Raw genomic sequence first — 22,315 nt, forward strand, 5'->3', positions numbered from 1 at the left:
ACGGACAGACTTCTGTTCATCTGGTATCAGTCTGTGAAATTACCAGTGGAAGGCCATGTGTCAGATCCCCCCTCGGAGTACGATAAGGAAATAAGTAAGCTGGCTCATAGTCCTCATTCTCCTTCTACTTTTCTGTGGACTGCATAGCACGGGCTGGCTGGCACCACCACAGAGACCCAGTGGCACCGTGCGGGAACCAACGTCAACTTGTGATGAAAGACGACGGCCGATTGTTTCCTGTTATTGAAAAAGGACGCATGGGTGGGGGTGGAGAGTTGGGGGCTGGCTCCAATAAAAAAGGAATGCCATTGAAGCAGAGGGCTACTGTCCTTTAGCTTCAGAGGGACTTAAATACCTGAAGCAAATGCAAAGTGTGATATACGCCTCAGTACGAGAGCACTGCAGTTGTTTGAGCATCAATGGACACAAGTAGCACGCAGTCGTCTCTGTTTCGTGTCACATCCCATGTGCACTTCTTTGTTCATTCCGCCTGAAGGAATGTGGTCATTTTACAGAGTCCATACACAAAATACTAACCAGACTTAGAGACATGTGCTGCCTTCATTAAACGTGTCCACTAAACTGTGTACACGGAGGTAAGTTCAGAGTGACTTAGGCAGTTAAGTATTTCTTTTACATTCCTATATTGCACATGTAAATCATTAGGGAGAGAGAAAATGAAAGAAAGCCACAAAACACTTGTGCAAGTGTTTGCTACTGGACTTTTGTGATTACTGTGAACGCTTTTGTTGCATTGTTGATTTGATACGATGATGACTCCTCCGAGTCTGTTCAGTGCAAAAAGGATGTTGTGTCTACTCTTCAGAACTCTCACTCTTTCTTTGTGAGGCTGATGTAGCCAAATATAAACACAGTTCAAAGAAAAATCAAACTTTTTTCCCCCCAGTTTTGGTTTTTAAAGTAAGCAGCTCGTAAAAATGTCACACTATTTTGTTTTTATTAAAAAAAAATTACAAGGTGTTCCTACACATAATTGCAAATAACAAAATATTTTTGAAATGTTAAATAAGTAATTAATTTATGTATGTACAATTAAAAAAAATGAACATTTTTTAAATGTTTCCTTGAGTTTTTGAGCCGTATTTTTTAGTCTCAATTCTGCATTGCTCAATCTTCGTATTTGCAGGTTATGAATGTAAGAATAACTTTAATGATGTCTCATATCCACTTTGCTGGCATTGAAAAGCCAGCCATGAAAAAAAATTGCATATTAGTTAATGTAAAATGTGACAAAATGTGGTGTGGGAACAAATTTAGTGAATAAATCATGATTTAAATGAGATTATAAGTATCACTTAAGTCTCTGCTTTGCTGAAGGGAGCAGAGGGAAGCTGGTGTGGCCCAGTGATGAACTTCAAATTAATACATAAATACCATTTTTCTGTTAAATTGTGAATATGGTTTCTCTCCTTTTTAAAATGTTTTGGTCTTTTACTTCTGTCTCCTTGTGCCATCCTCCCCTGTAGCACTTCACTTGTGAATTTGCTCCTAACTGTTAGATATAAAAGGCACTCAACTGACAACAGATTGCATTTTCCCCCTCATTGGTGAAAATGTATTCTGTATACTGAAACTTGACAACTGTCTTGTTGTAACTGCTTGCAGGTGACACTGACCTTGCTTACTATATAGCTGTCAAACTTAGTGTCTGACTTCTTGGATCCTAGTCCAAAACAATCCCATCTTAATACACTTTAAATAATCTATAGTGTCCATGTGCTACTTTACACCATCACCACCACAAACGGGAGTCATAAAATGCATGACCTTTGTGCGATATGGTAATTATTGGCATTTACTGCATTGTGGGGATATTAGTAGAAAATGGTGTACATAGGAAAAGCACCTTTAGTGACACCTGGTAAATAATTTTAACTAAAATGGACCTGCTAATATCTTTAAATTATGCATCGGTTTCCTAAGTATAGACCATTAAACACAGCACTGACCTTTACCTGATAATAGGTGTGTAATTTCCATAATAGCACTGTAATGACACCGATTATGCTTCCCCGAGGCATACAAAAACTTACTTCCATATTACACAATTCTGTGTCGGTCTGGGGACAACACTGTACATGAATAGGCGTGTGACTGGAAATAGAAATGAACGTGCATAACTCAAAATGAGCAACAATTTAGTGTGCCGTCAGCTCTGGGCAGCTTGGACTTTGTATATATGTGCATAAGATGAGCGGACATCTGGACCTTCTTGTCTCACTGAAAGATGAGAAACCAAATGTGACAGTAATTGTTGAAACACCTTCTTGTTGATATATATTTGGTAACACCTGTGCTCTGTTGTGTGGCATATGTGCCATTTGGTCTTCTCCAAACACATCACATTTCCTTCGGGATTAATAAAGTATTCTGATTCTGATTTGGACAAGTGTGGAACAGAAAGACATCTAGCCGTATCTCTGGGAATACTGCTTTAATCTGTTTCACCACTGACTGCAGGCACTAGTATTCTGCTTAAGTCACAGCTCAGTAAATTTGCTCGCAGCAGCAGTTTTGTAATTACGGTAAATGCTTTTGTTGCACTGGTTTTCATGACACCGCTGAGCCTGATCAATCTTGCTTTTCATCACAACAAACCTAATATATTAAGAAAAGGTCTAACAACGCACTGGTGACCAGAATCAGTGGATGCTTCTAATATACACTCACCAGACACTCCATTAGGTACAGTTTGCTAATATTGGGCTGGGCCCACTTTTACATTAAGAACTGTCTTAATTCTCCGTGCTAATGATTCTGCAAAGTGTTGGAATGATTACTCTGAGATTTTGCTCTATATTTACATGACAACATCACAGAGTTGCTGCAGATTTAATGGCTGCACATCCATAATGTGAATCTCCCACAGTAATCCAAAAATGCTGTATTAGATTTTGTTTTTCATCGGACCAGGCAATGACTTTCTTCTACACAGTTCTGTTTTGTTGGGCCCATATGAGCCTTGGAATCATGTTCTTCTCTTGCTGTTGCCCATCCGCTTCAAGGTTTAACGTACTGTGTTGACTAAGAGACAATCTTCTACACACTTTAGTTGTAGTGAGTGCTTATTTAAGGTGTTATTGCCTTCCTATCAGCTCGACGAAGGCTAGCTTCTCTCCTCTGACCTCTGGCAAAAACAAGGGATTTTTGTCCAGGCAACTAGATATTTTCTCTTCATCAGACATTTTTCTGTAAAGCTGAGATGGTTGTACATCTAAAGTTCTCAGACAGGTATTGCCATATTCACAGTCTCTTAAATCCTCTTTCTTCCCCAGTCTGACACTCACTTGGAACTCCAGCGGGTTAACTTGACCACACTGGGCACACTTAACTGGGCTGGGTTGTTGCCATGTGTTTGTTAGACTAGATGTTTGCTTTAACTGGCAGGTGAGTGTAGATGATCGTTGTTTGTGCCAGATAAAACAGCTAAGGCTTGTGGAGCTGATTCCAGAAGGTTCATATCCTTTGCTATAAAACTTGGCCTATGTTATTCATCCTTCTCCTGAAAGTCCAAGCCCATTTTTGGAAAGTACAGCTACTATGTGTCATAGGAGTTTTTCTTTTCTTTCAACAATATGATCATCATTCATCAACACATGTATAAGGCATGTTTTCCTTTCTTATCTAAGCATGCCCAGCACTAGATACGTTTTAAATACAATAATTTCGCCCCGTGCGTTGTCACAGTTGGTTTCAATAGTAAAGTCTTATTACTCAAAAACTCCACGGAATGACAATAGTATGACGGTGGGAGTGCTTATTAGACTGGGAGGGCTGCTGAAGTAAATTCGCTCCGCCCAGACAGCACAAAAAAGTTTGGAAAGTCCAGGCATCGTTACATTGCTCAAAGCACCACATCCCCACCCGTGGATTATAAACCTACTTTGTTCGAGATAGACACCTACATAAAAAGTAAGTTTTGCTGTTTATAACTTTCTCTACTTCATCTTTGTAACTCTCTGTGATCTGTGATTCATTTCCTGAAAGTTTGTTGGGAAATGTCTGTGTCTAGATTCTAAAGAAATCCGGCTTCATGTCCGTTTAAAAACAATTTAATGCGCATGTTTTGGTCAAATAACGCTGTGAAGATGCCAAATGTTAGAATTGCGAAAACACGGAATTATGGGAGGCAGAAATGGGAGGCGTGCGTGTGTTAAAGTCAAACTACTTTCTGTATTAACGCAGTGCCTGATAAAATCCGCGCTTATTACTTTACTAATATGCACATCTGTGGATTTCAAAAAGCACGTTAGTCCATGGGTAAGTCGTTTTCTCTCTTACGGCAAGATGTTGCGGGAAATAACGAATTAACGAGACATTTTGTTTTCCATTTGGAACTCCATAAACAGTTTACACAGGCTCTTCCTTTTACTCTATATGAATCATATAACAGGAGCAGTCTCCTTCTTATCTGATGCTGGCATTGTGGTATTATTTAAAGAAAACGGTGCCGTGGTGCTTCCTGAAACCGTCGGCCAGAAGCATAGTGACCACCAGATAACCTCTAGGTTCAGACCCTCATTGTGTGCCAGGAAGACGGGCAGAAACATGATGCGATGAGGAAGAAATGTAAGCAGCTGTCTCCACCAATAATAGCATTACAATAATCATGTTAATAATAAATAATAATCACCATAATCGTGGTTGCTCAAGAGCAGAGACCAAACTCGTGGCATAAGCTGTCCATTACACACATGTGGAGACTTGGTTTGACATCGCACGCTGACTCTCAGAGGGACATGCTGGAAATTGGCAGTTAGTCAGAGCCTTATCAGCCATCACGTCTCCTCCTCTCCTCACCATTTCCCCAGCTTCTTACTTTCTGACCTTTCCACCTTTTTAAGACTGGAATTGTTCTGCTCTTCCTCTGTCACAGTCTTTTGCTGCTCTGCCACCAGACAAGCACGCTTCAACCTCCGCCCGAGTGTCTTCACACCCCAGAGACTGAGATTCAGCTTTCTCCCAACACCTTAAACTTCAGCAGCAGAGATGGAGGATTGCGTGACACGGTTTGCCCTTTTTCTGTGCATCATCGCTACTACAGCCTTTGGTAAGTCTGCCTGCTGTTATTGAGCATTTTAGCAGTTCAGATCTGAAGTTAGTTTCCGTTCTTTCTTTTTTTCTTTCTTTCTGCAGCTTGATTTTATTAAATTGGGAAAAAGGAAAACATTATCATCCTAGTCAGCAGACACTAGCTTTAGAAAAAACCTCCAGGGACTGTTTCTGGCCTAAAGTTCAAGATCGTCTCCTGTCTCGTGCTCTGACAATAATGTATTTTTTTTTAGATGGAAATCAGTCTGAAGATGAAAAAATTACATGCAAAAAAGAACAAAACTCTTGAATTATGGTTGAATTTTACAAATCAAATGAAGAATTATACTGGTAACAAGGGAGCAAGTGTTGTTCCAAGTCAGCCAAAGCATTTGTTTGTCTAGTTTTTCATTTTTTTTTTTTAGTGCTAAAAAATATTTTCTTTAAAGATTGTCCAGATTCAGGTAACAAGACGGCATGCGGATGCTACATAGATTTTATGTGGTCTTCCTCTGTTGTCCGCTCTGCCATTCCCTGCCTTGGCTGCATGTGGCTGCTCATATCGAATTCAAACCTGTAATCCCTGCGAGGTAGCAAAAGGATCAGAAACCCCCCCTATCTCCATAGGCCTTAATCCAGCTTCGCTCTCTTACCTCCAGTGATGCTTCAGGGTGTTTGCGTCACACTTCCCCACAGAAGCATGGCATTTGAGGTGGCCACAGTTTAGGTGTTTTTTTAATAAGGTAAAAAAAATGTTATATATTTCATGTTAAAACATTAGCAGGTAAAAATGAATTAAAGTGCACATTTTTTTGTTACAGTCATCTTTCCCCCCCCTCCAAATAAGAGATATGCTAATCTGAATATGAAAATGTTTCACTTTTAAAAACAAGAAATTATCAGTCTTTTATTATTAGCTTTAGGGAAACCTTTTATCCCAGTCTGGTTGTTCTGAATTGTCAAGTGTTAAAAGCTACAAGCCTCAATTTAATAGCTGACTGTAAATGTAAAACACACATTTCCTCACTCGAAATGTCATAAAAGAACGCATAACACGCCCTGGTGTTATTTAATAAAGCTTTAAAATTAACTGTCAGTTAAATGGTGCTTGCATTTTTCAGTGCCATATACTTACATATGCAAAAAACAAAAAAACAAAAACGAAAACCTAACAAAACACTTAAGTGCCAAATAACCTTTTCCACACTCCAGCCCCATAAACATACAGTAGAAAAAATAAAGTGACATTTTCAGCTTGCTCTTTAAATAAAGCAAAGTAGCCGAGGCAAGCATACATCACTGTTAAAGTTATGCGCCAGAAAAACAAGCCTATTCACTGAATTTGGCTTCAGTGCTGACCTGCTGTATGACAAATCACAATATTGCCACAAGTGCTAAACACCCTCTCAGCAGGGGTGCTGGTGGCAGAAATACAGAGGTATTTTTTGGCCAACTGGCAGACCTATGGAGAGCTGACCTTATGTAGCATCCACCGCAGGGGATCAGTCTCGCTGTCTGCTGGTGTAGTCTGTGAGGAGCTGTTTTGCTCAGTCCTAATTGCCTCTGTGACACATAGTTCTGTATTTGCTATTATTTTTTTCTTTCTTGAATGAGGCTCTGCAAATTTTCCTTTTTTCCCTCCTTTTCTTTGCATCTGCTGCAGCAGCTTTAGAAGAAGACCTAGAGGGAGCTGTGCCACTATTTTCAGGCGACAAAGCACTCTGATTCTCTGTACATCGTTTCTGCTTTAAGTTTATTTCTTTATTATGTAGCCCAGTACTGTCATATTATTTAACCATTTTCTCTTATATAGTCTTCTGGGATTAATAATGCGTTCTTAAGTAAATCAAGCACAATCCTCAGGTGTGACATGCTGTACCCAGCGCCGTAAAATCATATTTCCAGACAGGTGATAGATACATAAATAGATATATGAGTATATATTCCGTACACATTTGGAAACATCCACTGTGATTCGATGTCTGCGTGTTTAATCGAATCCAAGTAAACTTCAAGTCACTGTTGGAGAAGACACGATGTGAAGGCAACTGAGAAGAAGAGGTAAACAGAAAAAAGTAAATCAAAAATAGCCCGCAGCCTGCCACAAATCCCATGAAGCCCTTACCCAACTGCAAGAAATGGCATATTGTGTTTTGCTTCAGGTCAGTCTTGCTTTAGCTTTATTTAAGCTTTCCATATGTTTGACCCCCTGTCAGCTCCTTGAAATCAGACTCATGAAATCCTCGTGTGACGTTTAAAGCAGGGTTTGAATTTCAAACAGTTGTTAAGCTCAAAGTTAAAGCAAGCCTTATACTTCATGTATAGATCTTATTGGTATATTACGCACTCTGAGCTACTACAGATGCACAATCTTGCAAAATGACCCAGTAAAACCCAGAGGATTATGTTTGTACCCTTAATTCTAAGAGTCATATACTTAACGTGTGCACCTAATTTCCTGAAATTGGAAACTTAATTGCTCCTTGGAGCTTCCCTTGGTCTTCTGTCATGTGTTCATTTACCTTTGGACAGATTATTAGCGTTAAAGCGTTAGCAGTAAAAAAAACTTGGAGGCTAGGGCTTTTTCCTTAATGTTCCTGCACGCTTATCAATTCACTGTTGGGTTGTCTGAGACCAAAGGACTTAAATATTCTTCCTATTACAATAGTACAGACAGTGTCTTTCATTAAAATGACACTATCTAACTAATCCGGCCAAATTTAGAGACTCTATAGATGATAATAAGGTGGATGCCTCGCAGCAGTCCCTGGGTAAATCAGTAAAACTGCAGTCATCTTGTTAAGCCCACCAGACTCCAGTTCCTTAGCTCTTACGCTGACTTGCTGGCTTCCTTTCTTAAAAACCCAGACATGACTTTTGTACTTACCCTGCAATTTGACAAACACGGATAAATTTGGTTCGGAGGCCGTGTTTTCTTTAGCTCTGGATTATCTGTAAAGTCACCCTCTGCCTATGTCTTCCAGTGAAACGATCATCCGTTCTTTCATGTTACTGCATGATTATTAAAATTCTCTCTGTGTTGGGATCAGTCAGGCCTCTCTCTTTCTTGTTTGCAGCTCATCCATATTCTCTGGACGAGCTTCTGTCAGGCTCCAGTGAAACAGACAACATCACGCTGGTCTTAGTTTCACTACACTGTCTCCCTGTGAGGTCAATTGTGTTCAAAATGTTGCTGTTTGTTTTGAAGGTCTTACATGGTCCAAGCTACAGGTTTATCTCTGAGCGCCTCTGAAGCCGCGATGTGTCTGAATCCGTTTTAACTGTGGCATTTGCTTGTGTCAAGCTCATATAGACACTGTGATACGTCTAATAAACATGCAGTTTCCCCTCAGTTGTCTAACTCTCTTTAGGTTTTCCTTTTGACTCTTTTTTTGTGTAGTTTTTGACTCTTTCGAGTGTGAAGTGCAGCTACTGTGTCAGGTTTTCTTGCAATTGCATTGTTTTGAGGCATTATGTGAAGGTAACGCGCCACCTTCTCCGTGTGGATGTGTAAGTAGGATGACTTTTACTGATGTAAGCCAGTGCTTATGTTGTGTCACGTTAAATTTGCACTGGCTCACTGTTCAAAAATAGTGTGACGGAGAGTTGAAACACTGAAGACCGAAGACGCCTTTGTTTCCCTGGCACCACAACTGGTGCCTCCCTGTCTTGTTAAGAAGTCTACTTTCGTAAACGCCCCCACTTTCTCTTATAACTCTCTCATTAATCTTAACTTTCTAAGCACAAACTGCGATAACCCTCATGATGTCATCGGGGTTAATTTGCCTGACTTGAAAAAAGCCCCTCCAGGATACAGAGGACATTATGCAACTAGCTTTCAGGCTGTTACAAATGAACGGATCTTTGTGTATACAATCAGCGGAGTGCCCCTGCTGGCCTTTTAGATCTAGACATTTTAGCATGTATGTAGTTTTGCTATCCAAGCGTCGCTGCAGATTGCGTCTGGCTAGCCGCTTATTATATGGGAGGTAGCTGCATGCCACCTCCTTTGAAGACAATTTTCAGATTATTATTATTATTACAATAAGCGTTACCACTTAAGCCGACCGTGGCAGTTGGACGCATAAACAGTTATCTTTGCGTCTGACTGAAGTCTTTGTATTTAGTGATTTTTATCCACTGTGAGTCCGGCATTTCCTGGCAGGAAAATCGTGTTGAATATGCCCCCTGCTGCAACAGCTTTCCCAGTGGGAGACAGACATCGTGATGTTAACTGCCAGACCTCCTGCTGCACTTTTGCTTACCCCCGAGCCTCCCGCCACGGGCTAAAGGAAAAGTACAAAAGTGATTAGCGAACCACTGGAGAAGGACGACTGTCTGAAAATTAATCTTAAAGAGGGAAAGAGAGAGACAGGCGGACAGACAGAAACACAAACAGAGATAACAGAATTCATAAAGGCTGATTCATGGAGACAGTGAGGGAGTGGGGATCAAATTTATGTGACTGTCAAAGAGAAGATAAGTGGTTCAGAAGAAAGATTTTGGGGGGAGAAGTAAATAGTGGATTAAAAAAAAGAAAGATAAGAAAAATGCAAAACGGATAAACATTAAGAGATATAGAGGAGGGGAATTTCAAGTAGTGATAAGTGAAAATGCAAAACTATTAATTACACAAAATAATGACATCAAAGAGAAAGACGAGGGAAGAAAACTTCTGAAACCAAAAGAGGAATGTGTTCGTTTACAGAAAGGGGATGTCAGGGACTTAAAAAGATTATAAGAAATTGAAAGAGATGACTGAGACTTCTCAGAAAGCATGCTGAAGTAGAAAAAAAAGAAAAAAGAAAAAAAACACGTCATGTTAAAAATGGCTTTGAGAGTCAAAACAGTCAACTTCCCCTGTTTTACTGCAGTGAGCCAGCTCTGCCTGCAGTCAGACTGGGTGGCAGGGAGACGCGACCGCTTGTCGCTGCCTGAGACTGATTTCAATCTCCTTCAGTGTTATGCCCCTCCCAAATAACAATCCATTTCTGACTGCCTCGCTTTTCCTCTGTTTGAATACAGAAAGCATTGTGGGGAAGCCTCACTAACACCATGTCCCGGCACTTGACTGGACGGCTTTGGCGTGCAGTGTGGCGTACACGCGATGGTATCTGTGCGATCTCAACAAGGGAGTCCACAGTTTTTTGTGTTATCTCCCCATTCTTACTTTGTCTTTGAGAAAACTAGTGTTAATTTCATCAAAGAAAAAGCAGGATGAAAAATATTGACAAGTAATTTTTTTCATGATCAAAGCGAAAAGGCTGCGTGTGAGGAAGCTGGATAAACTCAGTATGTCGAGATTAAAACTATAAAGATATGTTTTAGAGGTTTTTTTTTTCTTAAAAAAAAAAAACGATTTAACAAATAAAAACGTAATTAAAGTATTCACGATGAACCGAAGAACACTTTACGGTTTGGAGTCTTTGGAATTAAATAGTGCAACTTTTCATTAGCAAACATATCCACTGACCCCCCCCCCCCCCCCCCCCCCCAAAAAAAAATCTCTTTTATTAGTGTTTCTGTCGATAAAAGATAAAAGCTATATGAGGTCTCGGTTTAAATTCTGCTCAGTGTTTCCCAGTGTATGGTTGAATATGGGTATTTAGAAGGCAGGATACAAACACGGACACATTTCCAGGTGGGATCGGATTTATAAAAGGAACATGCGATCCAGGTGTGTGTTCACGTGTTTTATAAATCTCACTTTTTTTGTGTGCGGCCATTATTGGCTTTCGTGCTGATGTACTTGTAGTATTGATCTTTAGCGCTCTTTTATAGATGAGACCTCTAATATGGACTGAACACAGCTGTGATTGGCTAAAGCTTTTTTACTTCCATCTCAGACCACCTGAATTACAATATGTTGCCCCCAAGGTTATTATGGATTTTTTTTTTCATCAAATGATGCCCAAAACATGTTTCCTGTCCCAGGTTTAATCTGACACAGTTTATGAAACACAGGTGATGCAGTGTTAATGTTAATTTCAGAGAGGTTTTGTCTGTGCTTTCAAAAGATTTGGCTCTCTTTACCAGGCAAAGCCAGAAAGAGCTTTTTTTTTAAAGTAAAGAAGTGAATCAATGATCTTCTGAATAGCAGCAGCTCATCATTAAAGAGAACAAGTAGCTGCGGCAATAATGCTACAGCAGGATGAGCAGGATGGACAGAGAAGAGCGGCTCTGCTTAAACAGAATTTGTAAATGATAATGTTTACTGAGAAAAGTATTTTTGGAACACTGCAGAGGAGATGGACATGGAATCTCAGCCTCCTGCATTAACCTCGCCACAGATGAGAATGACTCTTGTAGCCATGGTAACCTTACACAAAGATCCTTAGGAGATATAAAAATGAAAAATTGAGAAATTAGATAAAAAAGAAATCAATAAGGTCTTCAATTTTTATTGACAGAAATTATACAAAAACCTAATGAAAATCCATCCGCCTTTTTCTGTTGATCCAATTTATGGTTGCAGCAGGGGCGGGGCCTGGAGCCTAAATGTATCACTGGACAAGAAAAAACTGCACACTGTTTCAAAACACAAACAAACCAAAAATGTGAAACACGGTTCATGCTGCAGCTGTGCTGTATCTCGCCCTTATATTATATAAATGAAACCATCTTCTTCTTAATGGCTCTGCAAGTTTCCTTCACTACTGAAACCTGAGTGCAGCATCATCATATAAATTTAAGATACCGGCACTTAGCCGTGTCCTGAACATCATTATTATGTGACTGCAAGGTCTCATGCCCTCTGGTCCAATGTTTTTCATTATGGAGCTGTATGAGCACTGAATGCCTCATTAGTGCTGGGCGAGATAAATGCCCAGTCAGCATGGCGACCACTTGTACCCATGTCAACATGCCTGCTGTCTGTGAAGATAAGGCATGGTGTTATGTATTCTTATCTTGTGGTCTGTCTGCCACAGTCACCCTTGGTCTGCACAAATGCGGGAAATGCACCTGCATAGTATTACTTGATTTAGTGGATGAACTACTGGCGGGTCATCTGACTCACCCTATGACTTCAAGCCAGAGGTGCCAACTCACAGTAGGGTTATGTGGTCTGTCCTTGCTTAGCAAAATCTTAGACGGGTATCTTTAATTAATGCTTTTGCAGGTCAGAGTTCAAAATTTCTTGACAGAACAGCTTGACAAAAATATGCTCAGTTGAAAAGCTTTCAAATATTTTGTGTCACGTTACAGCGCAAGTATAGAGCTGTTGCTCGGAAACCTTTTGGTTTGAATTAACTTTCAGCAAACATAAACTGTGGAATCTTTAGCTCACATGTATTTTAGATGTTAGCGTACAATTTACTTGTACACGGTGCTTTCCTAAACAGGAAATATGGGCTTTCTCAGTACACGATATACTGATTTCTAATGGTGCACAATGTGCAGTCGAGTGCTTTAAAATGGCAGGGCCTCTTGATTCAAGCACTGGGTGGGTAGTTTTCCTGTTGATTCAGGTGCCAAACCAGTCAATCTGTATTTAAAGAGCTGAAATTTCTCTGTGATGTCTGGCTGTGCGTGTGTTTTTTCCTAGCGTGTGTGTGTTTGATGTGATGAGAGAGCCCTCGCTGGATTTGGACGCTCGATATTTCATTTGCTTGTATTTCTGTGATATGTCAGAAAGCAGAATATGTGACTCGAAGAGAAAGCTTTGAGACATCTGACAGATTATTTTAATCTGCTCATACAGTGTTACTACAACAAATCCAACAGTCAAACTTGGGGTACTTAATAATCTTTTTCCTGCTGCAGGGAATAAAGTTACACTTGTCAAATAACAAGTGCCGGAGTCCAGACACTTCCATTAGTTAAACAGTGAAATGAAATCACAAAACTTGAAGCTGTCTCATAGATCTCTTTTTGAGATGATTCAAAACCCTTTGAGGCCCACTGAAGTCGTTTGTGTGACCACATATATTTAAATATCTCTTCATGGAAATAAAAAGACACTATTCATTTTGTGTTTGCAGAATATCACTTCCAGTTTGAGAGCCTCTCCGGTCCCGTATAGTGCACTATGGTGGCTCTCAATCCATAGATCATGAATCGTACCCTTGACCCTCCCTCACTTAGAATATCTTAAGAAAATATCAGAGCCTTCATTAATATGCAGTCTTCATGTTGGAAAGTATTAATATTTACTGGCAAAACTCAGTCAAGAAAAACAGGCTAATCTCTATTGGTTCTACACGAAGCATATGTTGTGCAAAGCTACATCAATCTTGAATGATTAGGAGCAGCTACTGTGCAATGAATCTCTCAACGCTTCAGCCTGTTTTGGTTGCACGCAGTTAGCATGAAACTTGCTAAATTAGTCTGTCTATCCACCAATTAACACTTAGATGATTAATTGTGTTTTGCCAGTGCTCTTTTGGTGTAGAGGAGAGAAATCTAACGAAACAAGTGGATAGAAAAGAAACACTTTACCCGTTAACCATCTGCAGTATAATACATTACCGAGAGAAAATGCGAGCATCGACATAAAAATTATGCTTTTTACGTGTGTCACTGAGCTAATCAGCAGTAGTGGCTAAATATTAGCAACAGACAGGGTATAAGGTTGCGTGTGTGTGTGTGGTGAACATCGCCACTGGTTTACGACAATGATGAGACGATGGACGAATGGCTCCCAGAGGTGTAAACAGAGCTAGTGTGAAGACAGGCTGTCTCCAGACCCGCTATCACATCCGTAATTCCTGCCCCAGCAAATAGTGGAAGCAGGACTTCGAGGACTTGCTATCCAGCTAACAAGACTAATCAGCATTTTTTTTTCTTTTTTGGATAAAATATCAGACTTAGAAGAGGGAGGTGAGATGGTCAGGAAGCTTGTGTGTTGCACGGAGTGTGTACTGTGTAGTATGCAGGGGTGAGAGGCCAGGGGACAGTGCAGGCCCCTGCAGAGCACTGATAAGAGCTTGTTTACCTTCCTGTGGATGGTCAGGCCTCAATCTGCAGTCGCGGAAGCGCCAGGACAATAGGTGTGTGTGTGTGTGTGTGTGTGTGTGTGTGTGTGTGTGTGTGTGTGTGTGTGTGTGTGTGTGTGTGTGTGTGGAATCAAGAGAGAAACTTGAGCTAGCCTTGAAGCTCCCCTTTCCCTCTCTGACTAACTAGGGTAGGACTGCTGACCCTCCCTCCACATTCCCCGTCACGACTCTGTCGCCCGACCCTGGACACAAACAGTTTACTTGACCCCAAGGGACCATGGGAGACAGCTGGTCTTGATGTTGTTTGCTGTCAGGGTTTCCCCCTCCTGTTTTTTTTCTCCCTTTCCTCTCTCCTTCCTCTCTTTCTCTTTCTTTCTCGCTTTTAAACCATCCTACTGCAAGTTTTGCAAGCCTTCGTTTTGCATACACTCCAGGCAAGTAGCTCCATTTTTCCACAGAGACTCACAATGAGGGTGTGCGTGAAAGATCGGGCATGAAATCAAGCCTGCCTGCTTGCTTTCCTGAGGTGAATGAAAAGGCAGCAAGTTATTGAACAGCAAGTACTCAGTGCTTTGAATCAAAATCAGCATTTAGTTAGGGTGTGATGGAACTTTTTAAATTCAAGGACTCGCTGGTGGCTGTCAGCATTCTGCACGGTGGGGTTGCTTCAAGTTAACGAAACGCACAAACAGTCCTGGGCTTTTGAGATCTTTAAGAACGCCTTAAAACATCACGTAAAACTACCCAAATCGCGCATGTTTGTGGCGAATAATGCAACTAAATAATTATTTGTGTGTGCTGACTATGTGCAACATCAGTCTCTGCAAAACCAAAACTGTTTGAATATACCAAGCACGATTTCTCTGGGGTTCATTACATCAAGGGTGCTTTCCCATAAAAGAGATGTTGTATTTGCTGTTCACAGGCTTCTAGTCTTCTTTAATGTTATTGCTCCCATTACCGGAGTCAGCTTTAGTCCTTTTTATTTTTGCTGACCAATGACATGCTGACACCCTAGAATATATTCAAAATGAGAAGCTGACTGAAAAGTGAACTTTACTTTTTGCATATATGTGCTTCTCCTGGCAGTTATAGACAGTCTGGAGCCATAGTGAATAATTTCTAGGATTTGTGATGTGAGCAAGAGAGTTATACTGAAATGCACTGTGTGCACATAAGTAATGATTACCTAACATATTCTTATAAAAAAAAGGTCAAATACATTATAGAGAGGTGTTACGTTATAGTACTGGTAGTACCGAAAGCACAGAATTCCACATATCCCCATTCAGCCTATCAAATGCTAGCGCCAGTGCACAGGTGCCCGTATTATACTATTTCCTAGCATTTGTAATAACTTGATAACCTTGGGAACACTCAGCTTGTTCTTTTGTGGATTCACAAACACTTACTTGACGCTGGTAGCATATTGTGTGTTGACTAGATAGTATATGTTTTAAATTTTTGTAGAGAAGATTTGCTTCCCATGAACGTGTTACAACAAATTTTACACAAATGTAAAAGGAACAGATTTGAGTTTGAACACAGATCAAGTTAGGATATCAGCAATGTGTAGGGTACCTTTGATCTTAATAATGATAAATCACCTCCAAGTCTCCAAGCACAGCCTCTGGCCTCAGTTCAGCTACACTGCACTCTTCATAATTATGTGGCTCCCTCCTGGACAGTGATACTTCATTTGAGAGGTTCAGGTTGGCATCTCGTATTAATTACATTTTTCCAAAGTGTTTTAATTTAAATCTGGAAACAATGTGGAAGAACACTTTGGTGCACACGTGGATAATGTGTTTAGTGGGGTGTTGCTGGTCAGTCAAGCTGCAGTCTAAAAATATTAAAATTAGCATAATGTAATTAATACATAAAAAAATAAGATGTCACACATTTCTCATCCTGAGGTCTAGACCAGACAAATCTGTGCTCTGTTTTGCGAGGCTTACTTTCTGACTCAGTCAGGTGATACTTTCGTAAAATGCTAGCATTAGCATGATAACATTTTTACATAAAGAACCCGACCTGACCTCACTGCTAACTGAAACTAAGTGTAAAACAAGCGTGACAAAATAAAATGTAGCTTGCTGAGCTAAGCATAATAAAGTATGGCCATTTATTGAATGAGCACTTGAGTACCAGTGTTGTTCACATTAATCAGATATTTTTATCCCTGTATTATCTCGTCTTGATATCTATGCAGTGTTTTACACTGCAGGGGTAGCCTGGGGATGGAATAGGGAACTATTTGTATATGTGTTTTATGGTGTGTATGTGTTTGTGGTGAGATGAGAAGGTGGGTTTTGTCAAAACATGTGCATTTGATATTGTTACCTGCTTAGGGATTAGCTAGTAGCTACAGCGCTGTGCAAAGGTCTTGAGCCACACTTCATTACTTTATATTTTTACAGGAACATGGGAAATAGGTGCAGCAATGTATTGAAACTTGTGCAGACTTAAATGGGAATACAGTATATAAGGCAAAAACATAGTTAGTACAATCCTAATAAGCTTGGAAATCTATATTTTCTAAGACAGCTTTTATTTTTCAAGAAAATCTGAACTGAATAAAGTCAAGCTTTATTGCCATTTCTTCTGTCTTCAGGGGTACTTCTGCAGGCTTCTTGAAGGACACTCAGAGGTCTTCTTTGAATGTTGGCTGCCTTTTATTCTGTTCTCCGTCAAGATGATCCCACACTGCTTAAATAATGTTGAGGTCAGGGCTCTGGGGAGATCAGTGCACGACTGATACTGTTCCATTGTGTGCTGTTCTATTCAGGTATCATTTTGCTGCATTGCTAGTGTGTTTTTCAGGCCATGATGAAAAATGCATACATTGTCAGTCGTGTGGTTTCCAGCTGGCATTGCATGGTCAATCTAGCGTCATTTTTCTGTGTTTGTAATTCAGTCAGTTTTAACAAGATGCCCAACACCACTGGCAGAATGAAGCGCCAAACAATGACAGCACCTTCACTGTGTTTCAGAGACACTCACTGTTGTACCTCTTTCCTGACCTCCTCCATACATATGGATGATGATTTGAACCAGAATTTTAAAATATCAATTCATCACTCTATAAGAACTGTTGCCACTGATTTTCAGTCCAGTTCTTGTGTAATTTGGCATTCATCAGCCTTTTCTGACCATTTCACTTCTTTAAGAATGGCTGCTTGACAGTCAGCCTTCCACTGACACCATTTCTGATGAGGCTCCAGTGAACAGTAAATGGATCAACTAAGGGCCCAGATGCAGGTCCTGTGTAAAGTTGTGTTGTCTCTGTCAATTTTTGTAACTAAAGAAGTGTTTTTGCAACACGCTGATACTAACAAAGGGCCTAAAAATACAATTTAAAGTTGGTTCTTTGATAAGTTGTCTGTTATGTGTGACCACAACGCTGGTTCATCCCTCAAGATTGTCCCTTTTTGAAGTTTGAACAATTCATAGATGGGTGTTAAGTAAATGAGGGGTGGGTCAGGACTTTCACACAGTACTTCAAATCTGATAGACTGCACTCTACTCATTGAGTTCAATATTTGTATGCATAATTGCTAACAAATAAATAAATAAAGTAGAGCTATGAAGCAGAACATAGTTGATGTCAAGCTGATCCTCAGATTTCCTAAAATGGGCACAGTGTTGATGCTGGATTAATGGTCCCATGCACAATTGAACATGTGGAAAACGGATGTCTGTCATTTTCTGAGTCCGTCTCCCATCCTCTGGTAGAATGCCCTGAAGGTTAAGAAAGCAAGAGCAGATAGAACCTGGACACGCAAAGGGACCAGATGGACCCCCCCCTCAGACAAGTGTGTCATGCAGTATGGTTTTCATCAGTCACAGATATCGGCTTAATCCGCAAATATGAACCTTGTCCAAAGTCTCTTTTACAAACAGCAAATTGACAATTATTGATTTTGACTACAGACTTGGTTTTATTTTATAAGCTTTCGATCGGTTTGCTACGATTGGGTTTCATCGGTCTCCCGTTGAATAAAACTGTCTTCACGTCTGTTTTCATAAGAGATGGATTTCTAAGTAGCCTGTTTAGGTCTATAAAATAACAGACATGACATATACAACTACTGAAAAGGAAAGGAATAAAGATTAAAGAAGGCTTTAAGATCAAATCTTATTTCATGAATCGGGGGTATTTTCTGTCTTCAATTATGTTTTCTATTTATATCTACCCCTGATACCTAACATCTAAATAGAAAATCAGCAGCATCCATAAACACGTCTTCTCATGGAATGGAAAATGGAGGCGACTGATATAAGTAGATAAAGAGGACAGCGAATGAAATAGTTCTTCTATACCTCATTTACCAGCAGACCGCTTAGCGAGGCCATTGGCATTTCCGGGGGCAAGAGGGCAAAATGAATGTTCTTCATATCCGATGGTGACTCGTAAAAAAAGGAGGCTGGTGACACAAGCATGCACAAGCACGCAAACATACACGCACATTCTTGTGTGGTCAGTGTGATTTATACCCAGAGCTCTTGGGCAACAGTCATGGGCCGTTGACTCTATGACAGCAGAACAAGAGAGAAATAACTTTAGGGTTGTGGTTATTGAGCAACAAACATTAACACAGAAGAGCAGAATAACAGGAAGCCAGCCTTGACCTCTGGGGTGAGAGGCAGAGGGGAAAAAAAGAGAACGCAAAGTATGGATGGTTCCCCATCTGGATTTTCAGGAAAACTTTTAGTTTGATGCTGAGCAGACTGAGGAACAGCGAAGATGACGATTTACAAATGATACAGGCCTTCCAAGTCCCTCAATTTGTGCCAAATATGTTCCTAACTTCATGGAATAATAAGACGACTTGTTCCACAATCTAAGAGGGAAAAAAACACCACGTGGAACATAAAAAGATGCATCACTTCCACAGTGCACAAAAGTGATGCGATAACAATGATGTAACTGAGTTTAAATTAAAAGCAGCCTATTTTCATCAGGGATATCTTAGGTCACAGGTAATGTGAGGAGAAAAAAAACATGTGAATTTACCAATTGAATACCCCCCCCCAAAAAAAAAGAAAAAACACAAAAAACCAGCCCATTAAAGGAGACAAAGAGCTGATTATGTAACATGCTCTTGCTCCCACTATCTTGCCGTTGTTTGTTGCATTCATCCATTTCTGTCCCATTTTTATCACAATCTCTGGCCACTCTCGCCCACCAGCAGTGATGACATTGCCTCAAACAAGGCCGCTGATTAGTGCCACTTCTAAATAAGGCACATCGGGTTAGCTTTCCAATCCTCGTAATGTATCCATTAACCCCTTCCACCCTATTCTCCTGTCTCTGTCTCGCTTGCCTCACTCCAGATCTCCTCTGTGATGAATTGTGGCCTGCTAGGTAAACAGACCAAATGCATCATAAAAGCCAGTGGAGCGCAGTGTTATGCAGCATTTGCTTAGTAAATTCGTCGCTTCTGTCATGATACCACGCTCGCTTACTTATGTGCTTCGGTGCCAGCTGCTTTGAGGGTGATTGAGGCATGAATAGTGGATGTTTCGGCATATGTTGCGTATATTCATCACACAATGGATATGCTTATCTTATTTTTGAGTGTAGATCAGTTCTGACTGATTTAATGAAAGCTCATTCCATGTGCAGGTGGGCTAAGGAAGACTCTGTAAGGAGTAAATCCAAACTAGTGACTGTGTCAGCCATGATGTGGCTGTGACTAGTGCCAGAAAACTTCTAGAATAACCCACTTAAACTCTGTCATCTATAGTCAGCGAACGGTGAGCGATGGGCAAGGAAAGCGATCTCTAATTGAGCTGGAAAAAGCCTCTGACCTTTTTTCTTGAGGAAAGAGGAAGTTTGTTGGAGAATATTTTGTCCCTGGCAACTTTATACAGGTTAGAATAAGCATGCGTGCACACATATTCATTCTAGTCTAGCACAATAGATCTCTGGCACACAGACACGCATACACAGTCCAGGTCAAATACCAGGCATTTATACCCACCCTCACCAGTGATCATACACCCTTGGCTGGATTAATTCAGCCTCCCAAGACTTGGATCCTCAGGTTAAACAGCAGTCTTCTAGCAGGGAGCAAAGTGAGCACGGTGATGAATGACTGCAGCCCCGTGTCCTGACACGTCTGATAAACGTGAACCAGCGGATCTGTTTTTAAACAATGTAGTCCTACCCACACATTTAACATCCATTCTCTGCGACCAGGGGAAAGCTTTCAAAATGATTAATAACAAATTTAGCCCTGTTCTGACAAGAAATCTGTAACATTGCTGGGTTTATCTTTCTTTTAAATAATAGCGTTTTGGCTTTCACACATGAAGGTTTTCTTTTGGTTTTTCTCCTGTTATGTCAAAATATGACAGGATTGTTACAGATGGATTCAAATTCTTGCAATAAGATATGAGACTAGAGAATACAGGGAGTTTCATATTAAGGTTGTGAGCAGTGTTGGTCAAGTTACTTGAAAAAAGTAATCAGTAACTAATTACTGATTACTTCCCCCAAAAAGTAATCCCGTTACTTTACTGATTACTTATTTTCAAAAGTAATTAATTACTTAGTTACTTAGTTACTTTTTAAAAACACGATTTACAACCTGAATAGGTGATAAAGCGATAGATCTTTCAGCCCAATTCTACTTTTTCTACATAATCCATCATACAAAATGTAATCAAATGGAAAAATCTCTTTTTAAAACTGGTTTTATTAGTTTTAATCTTTTAACTTCATGCATCAAGCAAAATTTTTTTGTGTTTACACTCACTCTTTCAAATAGATGCAAGTAAAACACAGCAGAAAATAAATAAAATCAAAGACTAGCGGTCCTTTTGCTCTATTTTGACCTGTAAAGCAGGAGTGGGGTAGGCGGAGGTTTACCCTGGTGCAGGTGTGCCGCGGTCAGTTGAAGAATCCGCGAGTTTCTCTGTGAATTTCCCGTTATGTCGTAGCGCACTCGGTGCTTGCTTGGAAGTTTAGGGGGGTTTCGCTGTAACAAGAAGTTTTCTTCCCACGCACAATGGACGCTAATGTTTTTGTCACTTTTTATGGAATCAAACTTAAAGTAACCCATATGGAAAAGAAATAGTAAAAACTTATATGTGATTACTCATGAAAGTGGCCACTTTCATGAGTAAATCATATAAGGCTTACATGATTTACTCATGAAAGTGGCCACTTTCTCATTACTTTCATACATTGTTTTAGTAAGTATCCAAAACATACAAGTTTCATTATATAATTTTTCAAGGGATCTTATATCTGTTTTCACTCTTATATGCTTTTCATACAAGTTTCACACAAGACAGATACAAACTTTATAAGATTTATATATATCTTTTCCATATGGGAAGGTCAGTACTTCCACGCTTTAAACGCTGCACACTCATACTCTCTCCCCTCGATATATGATCCATTGTTGATCTGCACACAGCTGTTGTCACAAACGTCGCACTTGCTTATGTCACTGTCATGAGACATTCTCGCAAAAAATCACGGTTTTAGTAACGCAGCGGTCCTACGGGAAGTAACGGTAATCTAATTACCGTTTTTGCAATAGTTACAAGTAACGCGTTGCTGCCCATCTCTGGTTGTAAGCAATAAATTATTTACTGCAACTTAAAAACATGCTGCTGTTCATATTTAACTATTCTTACTTCATTTCTTTCAGCCACAAGTCAGACATGCACCCCGGTGACTTCAAAAGGTGAGAAAGGCAGTCCGTGGATCGTGAATGAGATTGGCTGTTGGACCAGTTTTGTCGGAGAGGACAAGGCAGAGGTCCACATCTTTAAACTGAACTTTAATAACCCGGTAAGCATGTCAAAGTTATTTGAGTCTATCTAAGTTAGATATAATAATCTGTAAAAATTGTCATCAAGTTAAAAAAAATCCAGTTTGACTGAGAGTGTTGTACACCGAGCTCGTCTGAACTTTATTATTTTTATGGAAAGAAGTAATAACCTGAAAAGTAGTGGTAAAATTCAAATAAAACTTTAGGTAAACATCACAATGTAGAAAGTTCAAATGTTTCACAATTAAACTGCTGCCATCTGTCAAGCACGGTTTAGTTGTCATTTAATCCCAAATTCCCCTGTGCGACAGGGATACGTTATCGTCTGCTCATTCATCATACTTCTTAGCTGATGGAACAGTATGTCAGGTGCTGTCATGCTGAAAAGGAGAAAGCTCTGCACCTATGTTCACCTCACAGTTCACAGCATTCCTAAAATGAAATGTTTCATTCCACTGAACTATCATTACACTGAGTTTAATGATGCTCATTTACTTATTTATAGAGTTATCAGATGTTATGCAATGTGGGACAGTA

The 22,315-nt window shown here is 40.0% G+C and overlaps 1 protein-coding gene across 2 annotated transcripts in view; it reads left to right on the top strand.

Annotated features, from left to right (window-relative positions):
• The first annotated feature begins 3,823 nt into the window (after window positions 1-3,823).
• eng (endoglin) overlaps window positions 3,824-22,315 on the top strand; it is a 52,028-nt gene continuing 33,536 nt past the window's right edge. Inside the window, exons 1-3 of one of the 2 annotated variants that reach the window (XM_080872903.1) lie at window positions 3,824-3,933; window positions 4,920-5,071; window positions 21,656-21,798. In XM_080872903.1, coding sequence (XP_080729029.1) covers window positions 5,011-5,071; window positions 21,656-21,798 — 204 coding nt within the window. In that variant the 5' untranslated portion in view covers window positions 3,824-3,933; window positions 4,920-5,010. Of the gene's footprint in view, window positions 3,934-4,897; window positions 5,072-21,655; window positions 21,799-22,315 lie in introns of both variants that reach the window. The other variant, XM_080872902.1, reaches the window with a different exon arrangement.

The sequence above is a fragment of the Rhamphochromis sp. 'chilingali' genome (genome assembly GCF_963969265.1).
Source record: "Rhamphochromis sp. 'chilingali' genome assembly, chromosome: 2".
NCBI classification, from domain to species: Eukaryota; Metazoa; Chordata; class Actinopteri; order Cichliformes; family Cichlidae; genus Rhamphochromis; species Rhamphochromis sp. 'chilingali'.